This window comes from Botrytis cinerea, chromosome 8, assembly GCF_000143535.2.
Source record: "Botrytis cinerea B05.10 chromosome 8, complete sequence".
Taxonomy (NCBI): Eukaryota; Fungi; Ascomycota; class Leotiomycetes; order Helotiales; family Sclerotiniaceae; genus Botrytis; species Botrytis cinerea.
In genome coordinates, this window is record NC_037317.1 from 1,903,210 (window position 1) to 1,921,072 (window position 17,863).

The 17,863-nt window shown below is 43.3% G+C and overlaps 7 protein-coding genes across 7 annotated transcripts; 3 read left to right on the forward strand and 4 right to left on the reverse strand.

The window, feature by feature from the left end:
- The first annotated feature begins 503 nt into the window (after positions 1-503).
- BCIN_08g05000 (hypothetical protein) lies at positions 504-2,440 on the forward strand. Its single transcript, XM_024694690.1, has 2 exons — positions 504-1,287; positions 1,354-2,440. The coding sequence occupies exons 1-2, from the start codon at positions 827-829 to the stop codon at positions 2,003-2,005; spliced, it is 1,113 nt and encodes a 370-aa protein (XP_024550482.1). The 5' UTR covers positions 504-826; the 3' UTR covers positions 2,006-2,440.
- Positions 2,441-2,786: 346 nt separating this feature from the next.
- BCIN_08g05010 (hypothetical protein) lies at positions 2,787-4,069 on the forward strand. Its single transcript, XM_001552330.2, has one exon. The coding sequence runs from the start codon at positions 3,075-3,077 to the stop codon at positions 3,765-3,767; it is 693 nt and encodes a 230-aa protein (XP_001552380.1). The 5' UTR covers positions 2,787-3,074; the 3' UTR covers positions 3,768-4,069.
- A 2,140-nt stretch (positions 4,070-6,209) lies between these two features.
- Positions 6,210-7,239, reverse strand: BCIN_08g05020 (hypothetical protein). Its single transcript, XM_001552333.2, has one exon. It carries the CDS (start codon positions 7,120-7,122, stop codon positions 6,508-6,510), a length of 615 nt encoding a protein of 204 aa, XP_001552383.1. The 5' UTR covers positions 7,123-7,239; the 3' UTR covers positions 6,210-6,507.
- A 1,176-nt stretch (positions 7,240-8,415) lies between these two features.
- On the reverse strand, positions 8,416-11,925 carry BCIN_08g05030 (hypothetical protein). Its single transcript, XM_024694691.1, has 5 exons — positions 11,557-11,925; positions 10,073-11,502; positions 9,633-10,022; positions 9,450-9,581; positions 8,416-9,399 (listed from the first exon to the last, which is right to left on the reverse strand). The coding sequence occupies exons 1-5, from the start codon at positions 11,639-11,641 to the stop codon at positions 8,812-8,814; spliced, it is 2,625 nt and encodes an 874-aa protein (XP_024550483.1). The 5' UTR covers positions 11,642-11,925; the 3' UTR covers positions 8,416-8,811.
- A 502-nt stretch (positions 11,926-12,427) lies between these two features.
- On the reverse strand, positions 12,428-14,418 carry BCIN_08g05040 (hypothetical protein). Its single transcript, XM_001552336.2, has 3 exons — positions 13,801-14,418; positions 12,710-13,745; positions 12,428-12,654 (listed from the first exon to the last, which is right to left on the reverse strand). Exons 1-3 carry the CDS (start codon positions 14,346-14,348, stop codon positions 12,538-12,540), a joined length of 1,701 nt encoding a protein of 566 aa, XP_001552386.1. The 5' UTR covers positions 14,349-14,418; the 3' UTR covers positions 12,428-12,537.
- Positions 14,419-14,531: 113 nt separating this feature from the next.
- BCIN_08g05050 (hypothetical protein) lies at positions 14,532-15,985 on the forward strand. Its single transcript, XM_001552337.2, has one exon. It carries the CDS (start codon positions 14,604-14,606, stop codon positions 15,894-15,896), a length of 1,293 nt encoding a protein of 430 aa, XP_001552387.1. The 5' UTR covers positions 14,532-14,603; the 3' UTR covers positions 15,897-15,985.
- Positions 15,986-16,003: 18 nt separating this feature from the next.
- BCIN_08g05060 (hypothetical protein) lies at positions 16,004-17,775 on the reverse strand. The gene is made up of 4 exons (XM_024694692.1): positions 17,451-17,775; positions 16,701-17,392; positions 16,384-16,560; positions 16,004-16,262 (listed from the first exon to the last, which is right to left on the reverse strand). Exons 1-4 carry the CDS (start codon positions 17,566-17,568, stop codon positions 16,161-16,163), a joined length of 1,089 nt encoding a protein of 362 aa, XP_024550484.1. The 5' UTR covers positions 17,569-17,775; the 3' UTR covers positions 16,004-16,160.
- Positions 17,776-17,863: the final 88 nt, after the last annotated feature.

A 17,863-nucleotide genomic window follows, 5' to 3' on the forward strand; every position in this document is an offset into this window, starting at 1 on the left:
TGTGTAATTACGGCCAGCACCCTTCCACCTTCAGCCTGGTCAAAGTACGACCAAGGTACGTACTCCAGTTTGAATACCGAACGCCCACAAGCCTTGAATATAGATGTACCGGTACTGCTGCCGACACGAGAAAACAGAGTGACATTTCGTGTCTGCACGGGGTGGCCCTGTTAGTGCGGAAGTTTATGTAAACTAGTTGGGACGTGTTTTTGGACTTGAAATGCTTGTAATGGAAGGTAACATTTAAGGACCAACCCTTTTCGTAATCTAATCGATCTGAGGTGGACGGATGGATGGCGAGTAATGCTTTGGGGAGAGACGAATGATGTGCCTGTTGAGAAGACTAATTGCAAACCTTTGATGATACAAGTGACCGATAGAATGTTATACCGTCGAGATTCAGACTCACATTCGGAAAAGGGAAGTGGGCAAACGCTATAAACACATAATGACTCGGTACAATGAAAGAGCTGTAGTGAGTTCAATCATCCCATTATCTAATTGGACATTACAACAACGTTATCACTGCGGCATCTATAACTCTATTTACATCATTCAATGCCCCGTCATGTAGAAAGTGGACGATGTAAGGGTCAACCCCATCTGAGTTGTGACAGTACCCTTGAAGATCCCTCCATTGCTTTTCTAGTATGCGCACCGTTGCAGTTATTTGCATCGGTGATATCTCTTAGATGGTATGTGAGGACCGAGTAATAGTGGAAGGGTGGATCGGGTTCTTTTTCCCATATATACATCACGCAAGTTCCTGAGCGATCTTCCTTTTTTTTACCTTCACCTCAAATTTACATTCTTTCTCATCTTCATCATGCGCACCTCTACTTTGGCCTCCTCAGTTTTCGCTGCTGGACTTGCGTCCGCTCGCATTACTGCCCGTGATAACAGTTCGGTCTGGGTAACAGAGGTGCCTAATTATGTCCGTCCCTACGCAATTGCACATTATGATGCGTCCGGCTGTTTGGTTGGAAACCAACTCTATCGATTCCCAGTTACTGGACCATCTTCTGGAGGTGCTTTCTCCCTTCTCGCAACAAACGCGCCAGGGTCGACTGATTTAGGAGTTCTTCCTCACACTCATCAAAAGCATTATGAGAATTTCTTCAATCTCAAAGGTCGCTTCCAGCTTTGGACTGGAAAGGATGGTGATGAGGAGACAAGAGTCTTGACACAAGGAGATTACGGAAGTGTCCCAATCAACACAACCCACACTTTCCAAATTTTGGATCCTGACACTGAGATGGTCGGAATTATCTCACCTGGAGGATTTGAGTAGGTTGCCCACTCATACATAAGAGGTTAAAGTCGCAACTGGACAGGAGACTAACAATGTTTTAGGGACTTGTTTTATGCCCTCGCCGATTCCAACTGGACCTCAGCCTCCTCTGAAACCCAACCCCCCTACGATCCTCTCGTCGTCGCCAGCAGTAGCTCTCCTCCTGCCTCAGTCATTAGCAGTCTTGAAAATTTCGATGTCTATGCCCAGCTTGACTTCGTTCCTCGTACAGATGCCATCAACGGTACTGCTCCATTAAACAGTACCTGGCACACTGGAGCCAACACTCTTGGCGCCCAAGGCTCTCCATACTTCGTCGCCAAGGACTTTGGACCACAATACATCAACGATGCCGCTGGATACCAAATCATCCAGCCATTCGTTACTCCAGTACAATCCGAGGACGCATTCTCTTTGTCGACTATTACTCTTGCCCGCAAGTTGTCCAACGTCACCATCCCAACATCATCATACACCGGCCACGCAGCTTTCGAGGTTCTTGAGGGTATGTTGACTGTTGAGATGGAAGGCGAGACATTGTCGCTTATTCAAGGTGATGTTGTCTTCATTCCTGGAAACACAACATACAAGTACTACAGTACTGTCCATTTCTCCAAATTTTTGTTCATCGGTGCTGGAGCCGAAGCAATGGACACTCAGCTCATCGCTGCTGGTGCTTCATGGTCCTACCCAGTTTGGCCTACCTATGCTTAGGGATTTCGGGTTGGATCTCTCTAGCTAGCTAAGCTTACCTGTATATATGTATATATAAAACACTTAATAAAAAGCAATACAAAATACTTGATACTTCGATTTCATTCGTCCTAAAATTATTTTTCAATGATTGAAACATTCCAGGTCATTTGTCCACTCAGCCTCAATTTGTCTACAAAAATATTGCTACAAATTCTGAGGAGTTTCATCCCAAAATACCTTCCTATGGATTATTCTAGAACATATACCTATCTTAGCTTGAGATCACTCGCCCCTCGGTTTGGAAAAAGATTGCCACAAAGTGTGAAGAGTCCCATTCCAAGAATACATACCTCCTAATGCAATCTATCCCAGCCAGTGCCAGCCTCAACATCACTCACCATTCGGTCTTTGAAAAGGTTACATCAAAGCCTAAAATCTTGAAGAAAGGAACTAACGACTGACAGCAATGAAGATATTTATAGATGACGCGCAAGCATACTTCCTGAACTTGGTGACAGCACATATTCCAAGAGAAAAGCCTTGGATTAACCTCGGAATGTCATCGAACTCTGAAGTGAACCAAGGTTGACAAGATTTTGGAACTCAATTTCGCCCCATGACTGCCGAGCCACAGTGAAACGGGGAAAAATTGGTTGCTTGCCGCGAATCCCAATTACCTAAGCGAGCCGAGCCACATTATCCATGCAGGCGCTAGTCTATATTGGGTTAGCATGCCCCTTTTTCAACGTCATGTAGGTTTATGCACGGAATATCGGCGAAGAACTACCGTATGTTTCCAGGAAATCCGTATTTGGTTTTGCGACTATACGAGATTTCGATCATCTCTTTCGCATGGGGATCCTATAGGTGACAATGCTTTACTAGGTAGGAAACAGAGCACCGACATGTATATAAGCTTCACCGCATTTACTCCCTTTTCTTGATTTACTCTTTTGTTTTGCTAGTTGCTAACGAATAATTCACGAATCGATATACTTGAACGTCTCTTCTTCTCGATATTCACTCCATCTACCTACTATCCTCCACCTCTTCGATCTTCGATAATATTACAATCAAAATCTTCATCATGCGTGTCCAAGTTCTCCCAGTTATCGCTCTCCTTTCTCTCGGTGCCTCGGCCCAAGATCTTGGCAGTCTCGTCAACTCAATAACCTCAGATGTCGGCGGAGCAGTCGACACTGCTACATCTGCCATTGGTGGAGCTGTTGACACAGTCACTTCTGGTGCTGGAGGAGTCGTTTCAACCATTACCTCAGGAGCAGGAGGCGTTTTCTCAACTGTAACTTCAGGGGCTGGAGGTGTTTTCTCAACTGTAACTTCAGGGGCTGGAGGAGTCGTTTCTACTATTACCTCCGGAGCTGGTGGCGCATTCAGCACAGCAACTTCTGGGGCTGCTGGAGCATTCTCTACCGCTACCTCTGATGCCGCTGGAGCATTTTCAACGGCCACCTCTGCTGCCGCCTCCCGATTCTCAAGCATCAAGAGTGAAGCTAGCAGCGAAATTTCTAGCTTGAGCTCCGTCGCTGCGACCGCCACCGACAGTGCCGTTAAGAGTTCGATCAGTGCGGCAATGAGCAGTATCAGCAGCGACGTGGCTAGCGCTAGTTCCGACGTGAAGAGTGCAACTAGCAGAGCTAGCAGTGCGTTGGGTTCCGCTACTAGCAGTGCCGCTAGCGCTACTTCTAGCTCAGGAGCTATGAGAACACAAGTGCCAATGGCTGGAGGAGCTATCTTGGGTGCGGCTTTGTACTTGTTGTAGATTGATTGATGGCGGATATAATGAGCGAGAGGAATTCAATGTGTTATGTTCGGAAATGCTAAGCGTGTTTTGATGGGGCGTTGATTGATTGTATAACATTACTTTTCACGAATAAAATATATATCTTTGGGGCGTCACGCCTTTACTTTATTATTCTATGAACTTTCTCCCGAATGAGTGCAGTGTATGTGTGTTCTAAAATTTATATTCTCAGGCTTGTTTTCAAAGGGGGCTGGGGTCAAATTTCCAATTGCACCGATGGGAGTTTGTGTAACTATCAAGAATTATCTCCTAACTATACATATTTTAATTGAAGTGTATCAAAATCAATTTGATAACTCTCAAGTTGATTGTTGATTGATTATTCGAAAGAATATCTTTGAATCTACTTCTAATTGAATTGCTTTCAATGATTGAAAATAATGAGTTTTGATTGATCTTGGCAAGGGAATCGGGTAAATGTCAAATCCGGCCCTCATCTCAAAAACAAGTCTGGGTAAATGCTACCTTGACATTGAGATCTGCTAAACCAAGATTTGTTTATGCAACGGAGTGACAATAATTTAAAAGCGCATGTATTTAAAATTAAATGCTGGAGGAAGATTTATGAAGCTTTGCTATGTCATTATGGTTCTCCATGCTCATGCTCTGCGTCGGGGATACATGTATACTAGATCAATTCAGTTATTCACAACGACTTAGCGGTGCAAATAAATTAGTACAGGTGTTTAAGTCGATTGAGATATCCAAAACAGTTCTGGTATCTAAATTGATTCCGAGATTAATTCATATCAAAGATTTAGATCAGACGTTCAATTCAATATTGGGCACATGCATTGCATTGTTCTAGAACCTGATTACTTTTAGCTCTTTTCCCCATCTATGCAATTTTCCGATGACCTACAAAACCCCACAGTTCTGCCTCGGTAAATTCAACCGTCTCTATCAACTTCATGGACAGGGAGCATCCATAGACTTGGCGATGGTGATCAGTCTTCAGTTGTGGTAGGTATATTTGCAGTGTTGATCTCAAAAGAGCGAGCTTGAGTAAGGGTGATACAATTTCTATCAGGGTTGTTAATGAATTCTGGTGTTTGAGCGCGGACAGAATCACAAGTCGTGATATTTGCAGAACCGGTTTGAATGATATCTGTGGTATGGGCAAGGACTTGGTAGAATCATTCATGATTTCGCCGTCATGAACTGTATCGATATACCGCTATGGCTTTGAGGCAGAGTTTCGTGGGAATATAACTCTGAAAGTATTGACGGCCACTTTATATGAGATGGGAACAAGTTCTCGGTTGCAAGCGAATCTTGAATTTGTTTGTAGTAGAACAATCCAGAAGCTAATTTTCTAGCCTCAAGATATCCTTTATTCTGAGTATACGGGTTTGCTTTCGCCAATGATTATCGATGAATCAAGACATAATGTGGAACCCAGAAGCAAGTTGTCTGTTAATGGGTGTAGCTGTATCGAGTACTGCTTTTGTAAAACACAATGCTTTGACTTCGGGATCATCCAAGTTAAAGGAGTTATTGGGAAGAAAGGCACTCTTTAAAAGGCATTGAGCAAGATCATTCATATACTCTTTCTCCGTGACAGCGAACACTTCAATGTTCTTTCCAATATAGTTTGAGTAAGAAAATTTTGGTGCGAGATATCGAGCTGCAGCAACTTCGCGATCTAATCGCTGTTTTTTAGCAAGACGCCTTTTTCTCTTATTCTTTTTGATATCAGTACTTCTTCCTTCTAATTTGTAAGGGAGCTGTTTGGCGTTTTTGATTGCCTTTGGAGTCCCTACCTAGGTACTTTTGCAGATACTTCGCATGGTTTGTCGTCTATTGCCACACCACTGCAGTCAGAATTCTCTCCATCTGAGTAGTTGTCGAGGTACGGACTCCAGGTTTACGATGTTCCAATAATTATGTAGCTTTTCGAGTCGATCGTGTTCTTTCTTTGCAGATATGTATCATGCTCAGGTCTTTTCTTTTTGCATCCCTAGTTGTTCAATAATTAGACATTGGTTTAAAGGATATTCCAAAGTGAAGGCAATTGGATCGATTCCCAGAGCCTCCATCATGTGTAGGAATACTCGGACCGCAGTTAGCGTATACCAGTTGTCAATTCTTCGCTTGTGGGGGATAACCAAGTGTACAGATCGTTTTAAGCAATGCTCATAGTAGTTTTGGTGTAACTAGACGGACTGTTGTCTCGAGATCCAATGATTTTATGACTCTGCGAAATAAATATTGGCACATAGTTAATCTTTGTACAATGGAATCCTAACTATAAAAACAAAATAATTGGCTATTGAGAAACATTGCGGAATGACTAGAACGAATGAATTATGCGAATTTCGAGTGTTCTTAAACTATCATCGAATAACAAACTGCTAGTTGTAGAATAATTCAGCGTAATTTCAATATAATTGTTAAAGTTGCAATTGTGTATATTATTGGGTATTGTGTGTAGCTGACAATACATGGAAAGTAAGTGAGACTAAGAGGGCTGGCTCTCCAAACTAATACTAGAGCAACCGCAACATATTTTTCTAACCACAACCATATAACAAATAAGCCACATAAAAAAGAAGAATGATTAACTAGGGAGATGATCGGTTGATCTAAACCTTCAGAAAGTACTTCGCATATATTTAATCTTCTTCCCCACAAAATCCAGAGTAGATTGCAACCACTATCTAAAACACTCTCGATATCTCACAGAAAAATCGAAATCCTAGATCAACAATCCCATAGCTCCAACAACCATCGCTCCCCAAACTGGGACATACTTCTCTGGGGAATCTCCGGAAGCCGCAGTAGCACTAGCCGCGGCACTAGCGACACTACTGACGCTTGCAAGTTTCGAGCTTAAGCTACTAGCACTCTCCAAAGCCTTAGTCTGGGCCTCGCCTGTAGCTGTAGTTGCCACACTTTCCAAGCTACTGATCTCAGCGCTGATACTCGTAGCCTGTGCTTGGGCAGATGTCGCAATCTTAGATTGGGAGCTCAATGATGCGGCATTGGATGTAGAAGCCTGGGAGATGGATTTGGAAAGCGATTTGGAGATCGAAGAGACAGCTTCAGAGAGGGACGATGCTTCGGATGAGAGGGAAGATAGTGCAGAGCCAGTGGCTGTAGCTTCTATGGAAGTGATAGAGGCTAGAGAGGATATTGCTGTGGAAAGGGCGTCTTGAGTAGCCTGAGCCTGGGCATAGTCTGATGTGATAGTATTTACGGCGCCAGAAGCCTTTCCTCCAATAGAGGTTCCATCAGCAATTACTGATCCAAGATCAGCAAGTACCGTAGTAGCGAGGAGTGAGAAGAGTGTGATGGTGCTTGGGAATTGCATGATTGGTTTTGTGTTAGGTTTGTGGAATGAAACTTTTGTTAACAGAAAGTAATTTGATTGAAACTGGTCAATGATATTCTTTGATTACTGTGGATTGTATGGAAAAAGCTTAATTTCATGTAGGGGAATCTTCAGATTTATAGACTTTCAGCTTGAGAACGACGATAGCAGGAAAGCAGGAGGATCAAATGACTGAGCCATGAAGCTTGTAACAGTAACATTTGTACCTGCATCTAAAATGTACTGTTACTCTATGAAAAGAAGCTTTTCCTCTAAAAACCCATGTCAAAGAAATTACTACGCCATTGACGAAATCCTTATTCCAAAAATTGCTAGGCGCCCTTTGCGGTCTCAATTTTAGGCGGGTCCCGCCCCCAACAGGTCGTATTATCGACCTTTTTCTTATTGAAACGTCTAAACCCCCAGAAAGTAATGTTGAAGCATTTTCGCTTCACTTGAAATCCTTCACTAAAAAGGAAGTTGTAAACCAACAAAGGATTTCTCCTCGAATAGTGTTGTTTCATTGTATTGTTCGTTTTTATTTCTAGAACAAATTATGTCTCGCGCGGCTATCGAACTTTCCTAGCCACGTTCAAAATCGAATCCTATGAGGTATTTGATTTTGCATTGATTGTTTTTCGTGAGGATGAGTTTATGCTTTTCTGATGTGACGTCGTTGGGATAACATGTCCCATGACTCCCGTCATCCGTTTTAACATTGTCGGTTTTTTATCTGGAATTCATGGAGAAGCACATTTTTATTCTCATTGGATTTTATTATTCATCGAATTCATGTATGCCGTTTTGGAGTCGACAATTTCCAGGGCATGATTTGAGCGCGGTCAATCCAGGTATTTTGAAATGGTCTGGCGTCAAATAAGGCCTTTGAGGATAATCATGGCCAGCTATTAAATGACCAGTGTCGATAAATAGATTCGCGGTAGTATTGTGACGGCACAGTTCGAGCTTATACTCAAGGTTACCCTAAAGTCCTTCCTTTAGGCGTAACCGAAGGATTTCGGTCTCAAAACACTAACACAAAACTGAATGGAACAAACCGACGGGTACGCCGGATGCAATGTCAGGCCATCAAAACAATCGAGTGTCTTTTCCTAGTAGCCAATAGGCGATAATGATGTTGAAAATTGGAAGGATGAAGGAAGTTTTAACTTTGAGACGATTCCACTGGAAAGGTAACACGTGGTCGGTGAGGTTAGCATTGTTCCTGTCGCTCAAATAAAGTCTCGAAGATTTTCGCTATTCTTACTCATGAGTGCTAGTATTAGTTTTTTCTGCCTAGACTAATCACTTGAACTTTTAAGTAATGGCGTCTGTGTATCTTTAAATGGTTACTACAAGTACACCAAGCTCCTCTGTCTCACCCATGGAACGTTTGTCAAAAGGTAGATTGTTCTCCTCCATCACGGCTGCATGGTTAGCAAGATATTCAGCATTAAACCGTTTCAGAATCTATATTCTCTTAACGCTAATGATTGTATTCGAGATACGTATACCAGTAGATTTGATATTCTAATGAGGATGTTGCCCACCGCACCCGTTAAGAGGGTGAATAAATGTACAACACTAATAGATTGAGTAAGGTTATAAGGGGAAGTAAGTGATGCAAGATGATCGAGAGAAGATATGAACATGGATGAATACGACAATATGATGATTAGTTTACCCAATTCATTCTTCTTCATAAGCCCATCGTACCCGATCGTACATAGCGTTAAATTCCCAAGTGATCTCCGATACTCTTCGCTTGTGCAATTGTGTATTTGAGATATCATGAACAGTTTGTACAATCTCGGGTCCTAACTCAATCCTCCTTTGATTTGTGACGATAATTATTCTTTTGACCTGTGCTGGCCCATGACGCCACCCGTTGAATGTAAATGGTTTAATGGTGATAATTTCCAGGTCCATGATCCACTCATTCACTTCGAAATGATACGTCTCGCCCATTTCAGTCAGTTGCCCGAGTAGCTCAGGATAGCTGCTATCAACTGAAAGAAAAAGAAGACCAGTGACTTGTTCGGCGTGACAGTATCTTGTCGGAACTGTGGTCTTGGAAACTCTAATTGATTGAAGCCTCTTGTCTAGCAGCAATCGACGTCCGAACTCGCCATGGACCCCGATACCACCGAGAGTCTCTTCTAGAGATAAGGCTTCAAAGCCATCTCGATCCACTGGGGAGACCCAAATTGATTTCGAAGACGCCGCCACATTTGTGGATGATATAATCCCGAAACAGTTTAATTGCTGCTCGGATTTCTGCAACCATAATTAGCTAATGGTCAGTATTCTTTGGATAAGCAACATACTACGAAACAACCACAAAAGCCAACTATATATCCGTTTTCCAAAGTACTATATTCAACGCAATCGAAAGAAACTCCTGACTTCATTGGTGCTGGGGGCATGAGTTCGCTTGTCCGGTCGAGATCTGTGATGAACTAAACTTCTGGATAAGCATGTACTCACTACCCATCTTTAGATATACTTACTTGCAAATGGTAAACTACAGAGTTGATCTTATAAACCTTGATTCTGACAACATGTTCAGTGTCACAGAGGAAAAACGAAAGTGAAGCAGTATCATAATCAGAACCCCACGTGCTTCGTATGCCTGTATCGTAGATAAATTCAATACCCCTAATACCAGCGCAGAGCCCTAGCGGAGAATATACTTTGATTGCGATAAGATTGCCATTCTCTGGTTTGATATATAGGGTTGATGCTGGAGTGAATGAATTATTTTGTAACTCGTGCAGAGCGACAATGTCATCATCCAGCATCGAAGGTATAGTTGATGGGTATGGATGCGTCCAGAGAACGCTATCCAGACCAGCCTCTTCTTTCTTGAAGTTTGGCCAAATTCTAACAATTCGAAGAGCCTATGGATATTAAGTGACTGGTCTATGTTTGGATTGTATACTTATCTTACATCAAGACCAACAGAAATACCCATAAGATGTTCTAGACTCCACTTGCTCACTGCAAGCCCATCTTTGTCATCAAGAAATTGATGTGGATAGATATCAGTTCCAATTGTTTCAATGCCCAACGAACTAGCAACCAGCCATAGGGTCTTAGGTGTGGTTGAAGCTATCAGGTGATTACGTTGTCCTACAATGTAGCCTATGTTCACACATTGGCTATCACGAAATGTAAATGTGAGGCCCGAGACCAGCTGCCGCTCCAAAATATCCACATACGATGGTGTCACAGTACAAATCCGTGATTCGAAATTCGTTTCCCCCCAATTTACAGACCTCTGTGTGACTTGTTTACACCCCTTTTGGTCCTTTTCCAACGCCAAACAACTCACAGTAGAGCCGTGCCATTGACTTGGCACATCTGCAATAGTGTCACCATGTAAGAGTCGCCCAGGCCCTTGAATGATTTGCATCAGATCGACCATCTCAATCCCCAGTTTCCAAATTCGCTTGCGGTTTATGAGCCCCATCCCATGATCAGAGCTCATCTCAGAATTAACCCCAAAAAACCATTCTTTCCAGGTATAATCAGGGAAACAAATCACTCGTGCAAAGCCGAATTCGTTATGGACTCGAAATCTGGACTCCCAAAATGTTGACGGTAAAAAAGCAATGCCTAGTTTATAAGCGTGTAGCAAATTTAAGGTATCGTCAAATGAGAGCTTGCACATAATAAAATGAATTAATTCATTCGGTAACGATGAAAGTCTAGAATAGGGAGGGAATGTGGCATCTTTTTGGAAGTCGAGAGGTAAACTTTCTGCTGAGGTGGCCGAGTTTCCTGCACGATTTACAACTAAATCTGACTGACAATGCGCTTGATGTTCGTCGTCTGGCCGCGGATCCAAGATGGAAGGGGTAAATTTGAGATTTTCCAAATTGGAAAATGACGGGTCCTGTGAGAACCATGAACTGGGAGAATCAGCTAAACGGAACCGTAGCTCAGCGATATCGATCCCCTGGTAGGGGTCTAGTTGAGGAATAGGAACAGCACGCGACCTCGCTTGAGACAAACGCGGGTAGTCAGCTATGGGGTGTTGGATTAGACTTCGTTCTTGTTTGTCTAAAGCCCCCAAGATATCCTCGAGATAATAGTTGTGCCCCCAGCTTAGAATACCATTATGGGTATTGTAATGACAGCCTTCAAATATCTTGAACAGGACTTCGATGCCATTGTCAACAAAAAAGTTCCCTGGAGCTATCTCTTCGATTATTGTCCAACAAGCTGTGTGAAATGGGTAGCAAGTGCCCTCTTTTTCATCTAATCTTGGTCCACTAAACAATCGAGTGACTCCAAGAACACGGAGCAAGAAAGGCTTATTGCCACGCCTTACACGACCTTGGTCACTGAGGACTAGTTGACCCTCAAACCAACACACTACAACACAGCTGATGTTACTATGTCAATTTTTTCGTTTGCAGTGTAACTTACGAGCACGAATATTTTTACACCATTCATGAAAAAAGTCATATTCAGGAGCTAAAAGCACACCACAGATAAAGCAACTGTGATACATGATTGAGCGTATCAAAAAGCACGAAAACAGCCGTCCGAAGCTACCACTCGATTTTCAGTGATAATGTGGACCTTGCTGTATTAGTATTAAGCCCTGGCGTAGTTCTCCTTCTGTGTTGGAAGATGGGAGGGTTACTAAATATGAATTCAATTGAAAATTATTGACAAACTCTCGAACTTATAACAAGAGTAACGTTTTTAGATATTTAATAGAGCGTGTGATAGAGCAAATAAATTTGTAATAGTATATCAGATGAATGTAACAAGAATGTTGTTGATTCAGTCAGAATGTGGACATTTATCAGTTAAGTACTAGATAATGATAACATCCACGGAGAGACCTAACCTTATATGTATTTGAGCCAGCAACAGGTGCATAAGTTCCGTAAGCACACCTTGGTAGCGGAATTTCAAAACCCTACAACTTTTACTACTAGTAATACTAACTATATGAATGTTAAAGATATTATGATACAACTTGACTATATCGAGCTAAGATATAACGAAAACTTAAATATATTAGAAGAATTTCCTAATCTAATAAAATTTTCTACCTACCAATACCGGAGTTTTGAGCAAAATTGATATACTGAACACTTTTGATCTACTAATCCGGTATAAATTTGTAAAGAAATTAACTGAGCAAGCCTAATTAGCTGCTACATCAGAGTAGTTTTTCGACAATAACAGAGTTTGAAACTAAAATCGAGCATACCTGAGGTTGTTGATTAGTAGGTATTGTGTATTTATGGCAGTCACAGTTAGTTAATGTTTATCTTCTTGGGAATGGAATCTGTGCCTGTAACTGTAATATAAATACTGGATCCTAAAAGAACAGTCTAGCCGAGCATGTAGAGCACGTAAGTCATATATAATCTATCATCCCGGAGTACTATTTTACATTCTGAAGACGCCGAATTTGGTATCTACCGGTTCATTCTTCCCACCCAATGCAGCCATCAAACTCAAACCTAAAACCCTTCTCGTATGACTTGGCGGAATAACTCCATCATCCTAGATAGCTTGTTAGTCACCTCAATTCCATTTTGTTTTACCGAAGACAACATACCCATAATCTAGCACTTGAGAAAACCGCCTCACTCTCTCTATCAATCCTGTCTCTGAGCTCTGGATCAACGGCCTTTCCAACAGTCTCCATGACAGCCGTCAATTGTTCACTTCCCATTACTCCAATCCGTGCATTGGGCCACATCCATAAGAATCGAGGACTATATGCCCGACCACACATACCATAATTACCAGCACCATTACTAGCACCAACCACAACGGTAAACTTAGGTACATTGGCACAGGCAACTGCGGTAACTAATTTTGCACCATTTTTCGCAATACCCTCACGTTCAGCATCAGTACCTACCATGAATCCGCTGATATTTTGCAGGAAAATGAGAGGAATTTTGCGTTGAGTGCAGAGCTCAATGAAATGCGCGCCTTTGAGAGAGGAGGCAGAGAAGAGAATACCGTTATTGGCTATAATACCGACTTTGTGACCGTAGATATGGGCAAAACCTGTCACCAGAGTGGAGCCATAGTCGCGTTTGAACTCGGAAAAGACGCTTCCATCAACAATACGAGCGATAACCTCATGGATGGGGAGAGGTTTACGGTGATTAGTTGTAGCAATTCCAGTAAGCTCTTCGGGAGAATAGAGGGGTTCAGTGTAGGATTCTGAGGGTGGAAATGATTTGGTGGGCCAATTAAGATTGCTAACAGACCGGCGGGCAAGGACTATGGCATGAGCATCATCGACAGCAAGATAGTCTGTTACTCCAGACACTGAGCTGTGCATATTTCCACCTCCTAGTTCTTCAGCTGTTACAACTTCTCCAGTTGCGGCTTTTACTAGAGGTGGACCAGCTAGGAAAATATGACCTTGTTCACCTACGATGATACTCTCATCAGACATAGCGGGAACATAGGCGCCACCTGCTGTGCAAGGGCCCATGACCACAGCTATTTGTGGAATTCCAATCGAACTCATTCTTGCTTGATTGAAAAAAATTCGACCAAAATGCTCTCGATCTGGGAAGACATCTGCCTGATGTGGAAGATTGGCTCCACCTGAATCTACCAGATAGACACAACTGTAAAATATTAGTATCTAATTATTTTTTTGGCATCAATTGAACGAAAACTCACGGTAAATTGTTTTCCTTCGCAATCTCTTGTGCTCTCAAATGTTTCTTCACAGTAATTGGATAATACGTTCCTCCTTTCACGGTGCTATCATTTGCAACCACCATACACGTTACCCCTTCAATAACACCCACCCCTGTGATAATTCCACCAGCAGGTACATCCGCCTCAGGATAAAGCTCATGACCTGCCAATGCACTCAATTCCAAGAATGAAGTACCTGGATCTATGAGTGCAGTGATACGATCTCTAGGAAGCATCTTTTTGCGTGCAATATGCTTTTCACGTGCTTTGGGAGGACCACCTTGATGTATTTTGGCGGTGAGAGTAGAGAGGTGATCGAGAAGAGGTTTCATTTGAGACTCATTTTGAGTGTATTCCTCTGAAGATGTATCGACATTTGTCGGAAGAACGGAGATGGCTTTTGCTTGGGTTGGAGGACAATAAGTAGCAATTGTTCGAATAGGAATGGAGGTTGCTTTGTGATATATTGGTCGTAAAGATTTCCTAGAGAGATTGGGTAGAATTCTGGATGCTCTGAGTGAAGCCATTGTGATAGAAGTTATGCTATAGTGACAGCAAAAAAGTGAGATATCAACATGGACATTTAAACATTTGTTCTGAGACAAGATCTCAAAAGACGAAGCGGGAATAGGCTCGACGGCTAGATGCGGCCCCGCGTTTCCCCGGAAAACCACGGTCCAAGCTAGCTAGGAAGGGCTTATAATTATTGTGCACATCTACAAAACCTAAACAATGTAGGAAGCACACTCTCTCAATTCTTACAACATTTTCACAGAACAAAAATGGCTTCCTCAATAAAATGTCTTCGATCCCTCACCACCCGACCTATATCTCATCTCCACATCAAACCTTCAGTCCCTATATCCACAATCCGTCGACGTAATGCATCATCCAAACACCCAGCTGGTTTCGAGCCACCAACCTCCTCCGATCTCCTCGAGCTTCGCGAACGAGTTCAAGAATTCACACGACGAGAAATTCCCGAAACCCTCGCATCTGAGACTGATAAATCGAATTCATTTCCCAATTCCATGTGGCAAAAATTCGGCGATGCAGGGTTCCTTGGCATAACTGCATCTGAAGATGTGGGTGGATTGGCTATGGGTTATCAAGCACATTGTATTGTCATGGAAGAGATATCTCGTGCTTCGGGCAGTATTGGGTTGAGTTACGCTGCACATTCACAACTGTGTGTCAATCAATTACAATTGAATGGTAATCAGGACCAGAAGATGAAGTATATGCCGGGGCTGATAGATGGGAGTAAGATTGGTGCATTGGCTATGAGTGAGAGTGGCGCAGGGAGTGATGTTGTCAGTATGAGAACGACAGCGAAGAAGGTAGATGGTGGATATGTATTGGATGGGACGAAGATGTGGATTACCAATGGACCAGATGCAGATGTTATTGTGGTTTATGCGAAGACTGAGCCCGAGAAGGGCTCAAAGGGAATTACTGCCTTCTTAGTCGAAAAAGGATTCAAAGGGTTCAGTTGTGCGAGAAAATTGGATAAGATGGGTATGAGAGGAAGCAACACTGGAGAACTAGTTTTTGAGGGAGTATTTGTGCCCGAAGAAAATATCTTGGGTGAGGTCAATAGAGGAGTCAAGGTACTGATGGAAGGACTTGACATTGAGAGATTAGTTTTAAGTGCTGGGCCATTAGGCATCATGCAAGCTGCTTTGGATGTTGCACTTCCATTCACACATCAACGCAAACAATTCGGCCAACCTATCGCACATAATCAGCTGGTTCAAGGAAAGCTTGCAGATATGTATACAAAGCTACAAGCTTCGAGAGCTTATACATATGATACAGCAAGGACTGTCGATGAAACAGGAAACATCAGGACACAAGACTGTGCTGGAGCTATTATGTATGCTGCTGAGCGAGCCACAGAAGTCTCATTGGATTGTATACAGTTGTTGGGGGGCATGGGTTATGTTGAGGAAATGCCTGCTTCGAGATTACTGCGCGATGCAAAGCTCTATGAAATCGGTGCTGGAACTACTGAAGTCAGAAAAGTGGTGATAGGAAGAGCTTTCAACAAAGAATATAGTGGTTTTAGTGCCTAAAGAGGGGGTATGTTTGTTAGATTGAGCATAGCGATGGGCTTCGTGTCATATGTAGTATACCGCAGCAATGATTAGAGCTCTTATTTTCATCGATTATCAACTCCATATGGATATACTTAATATGAAGTCTTGTCTAGTACAGTAACAAGAGCTAGCTGTTGAAGCCAGTCTCCATTTACACAAATGCAACATTCTCGGTTTACTTTCTCTGTCCTGTCGTGGTCATCGCTGTCCTCTGGCCCAACGCCTGGAAATCACAAACCGTCACATCCCCATCTTCCCCTCCCTCAGCTTGTGATAAATCTCCTCCTTATACCCCTCTAAATTCCCAATCATATACCCCGGTTCAAACGTCGGTCCTTCATCCTACATCCACACAAATTAGTATCAATCTCCTCATAAACACATACATCACCGCCTCTCGCACTCCTTCTCGCCATTTTCCCTCTAGCCCCCAAAATACAACACGAATTGAAATAATACTAACCCCAATCATCTTCACAACCCTAGTCCCACATCCACTAACTTCTAAAATTGTCCCGCCTACATAGTCTTCCCGAGTAAGTAATTCCAACATGGCTTCTGCGACTGTTTCCCGAGCAATCCATTTTTGACCCGAGGTCAACATGGCCATTTTATCGGGTTGATGAGACCAGATTGGAGTCTTTGAAAAAGTCAATATAGTCTACTCATCGCCATTCTATCTCGATCCGAGAAAATCCCCTCCCTCCTCACCTAAAACAAGAAAACAAACCAAACCAAACCAAACCAAAGGATACGAAGAAAGAGAATAAGAAGCCTCACCTGCACAAGCGCCGGCGCAATAGCCGTCACCCGAATCCCCAACTCCTCCAAGCCCGCGAGACTCCTCACAAACCCCGTAATCGCAAATTTGCTCGCGTTATACAGCGGGGTTTCCATGACGCCTATTTGACCGGCTACGCTCCCCAGGCAAACTACTCTTCCGCTTCGCTTTGACGAAGTCCAATACTCGACTCCCATTTGCGTGAGACGGATGGGGTGGGTGACGTTTACGTTTAGGGTGTGGAAGGAGCCTGGGAAGCGGTTGATTTTAGGAGGAGGGGGGGTTGGATGGGTTTCCGTGGGGCCTTGCGAGAGGGGCGGAGGAGAGCGAAGATGATGCGTGTCTTGGGAGAGGGGGGTTCCGGGGGGGTTGTAGAAGTTGGAGATGAGGGGGTCGAAGAGTCCGGCGCCGGGGACGAGGATGTCTATTCCTGTGGGGAAATGGGAGAGGGTGAAATCGAAGAGGGAGGTGAGCGCAGGCCAGGATGTGACATCGGTGGGGTGGTAGAGACATTGTGGGGGTGCGGGGGTACGGGGGGATGAGGAATCTGGGGAAGTGGAGGTGTGGGTGGGAAGGGAGGGGCTGGTGTAGGTGGTGAGGAGTTCGGTTGCGGCGGGTTGGAGAGAGAGGTCGGCTATTACGACGTTGCAACCTTTTGAGAGGAGGAGCGTTGCGAATGCGAGATTGATACCTGGAGATGTTATATGAGAGGGCGGGAATCAGGTGGGGGTTAGGAGGGAGGAGTGTACCTGAGCCGGCGCCGGTGACGATGGCTACTTTTCCCTCGATTTCAAAGTCCATCTTGAGATCCATTTTCAATAGAGAATCTAGCGAGTTATGAGATACTGTCAATTTACTCGGTGTCATCTACCAATATACAATGTATAAAAGACAACGAGACAATAAGGAGGTGCAACTAAAAGGACGGGATGGCCATAAATATATAAGGGATTCCCTTTGTGCTCGCATACAGTTCGCTCACACATACTAATATGGTAACTGTCCTAACCTGTTCTATCTATTTGTATAATTCGGGGAGTTGTCTGTACATGGTTGTACTGGAGCGGGGACCTCAGCTGAATTTTGTCTATTCTTCGGCCCAGTCGCAACTTGTCACATGTAAGTTCGGGTACGCCTTTTCAGATGAAAATACCGCAGACTG

Coding starts and splice junctions, on each gene's coding strand:
- BCIN_08g05000 (XM_024694690.1), top strand. CDS start 827: ATGCGCACCTCTACTTTGGCCTCCTCAGTTTTCGCTGCTGGACTTGCG. Junction 1,288..1,353: donor ATCTCACCTGGAGGATTTGA/GTAGGTTGCCCA, acceptor ACAATGTTTTAG/GGACTTGTTTTATGCCCTCG.
- BCIN_08g05010 (XM_001552330.2), top strand. CDS start 3,075: ATGCGTGTCCAAGTTCTCCCAGTTATCGCTCTCCTTTCTCTCGGTGCC.
- BCIN_08g05020 (XM_001552333.2), bottom strand. CDS start 7,122: ATGCAATTCCCAAGCACCATCACACTCTTCTCACTCCTCGCTACTACG.
- BCIN_08g05030 (XM_024694691.1), bottom strand. CDS start 11,641: ATGTATCACAGTTGCTTTATCTGTGGTGTGCTTTTAGCTCCTGAATAT. Junction 10,023..10,072: donor GTATTTCTGTTGGTCTTGAT/GTAAGATAAGTA, acceptor TAATATCCATAG/GCTCTTCGAATTGTTAGAAT. Junction 9,582..9,632: donor CTGTAGTTTACCATTTGCAA/GTAAGTATATCT, acceptor CCAGAAGTTTAG/TTCATCACAGATCTCGACCG.
- BCIN_08g05040 (XM_001552336.2), bottom strand. CDS start 14,348: ATGGCTTCACTCAGAGCATCCAGAATTCTACCCAATCTCTCTAGGAAA. Junction 13,746..13,800: donor GCGAAGGAAAACAATTTACC/GTGAGTTTTCGT, acceptor AATATTTTACAG/TTGTGTCTATCTGGTAGATT. Junction 12,655..12,709: donor TCTCAAGTGCTAGATTATGG/GTATGTTGTCTT, acceptor CAAGCTATCTAG/GATGATGGAGTTATTCCGCC.
- BCIN_08g05050 (XM_001552337.2), top strand. CDS start 14,604: ATGGCTTCCTCAATAAAATGTCTTCGATCCCTCACCACCCGACCTATA.
- BCIN_08g05060 (XM_024694692.1), bottom strand. CDS start 17,568: ATGACACCGAGTAAATTGACAGTATCTCATAACTCGCTAGATTCTCTA. Junction 17,393..17,450: donor CGTCACCGGCGCCGGCTCAG/GTACACTCCTCC, acceptor TAACATCTCCAG/GTATCAATCTCGCATTCGCA. Junction 16,561..16,700: donor TTGCGCCGGCGCTTGTGCAG/GTGAGGCTTCTT, acceptor ACTTTTTCAAAG/ACTCCAATCTGGTCTCATCA.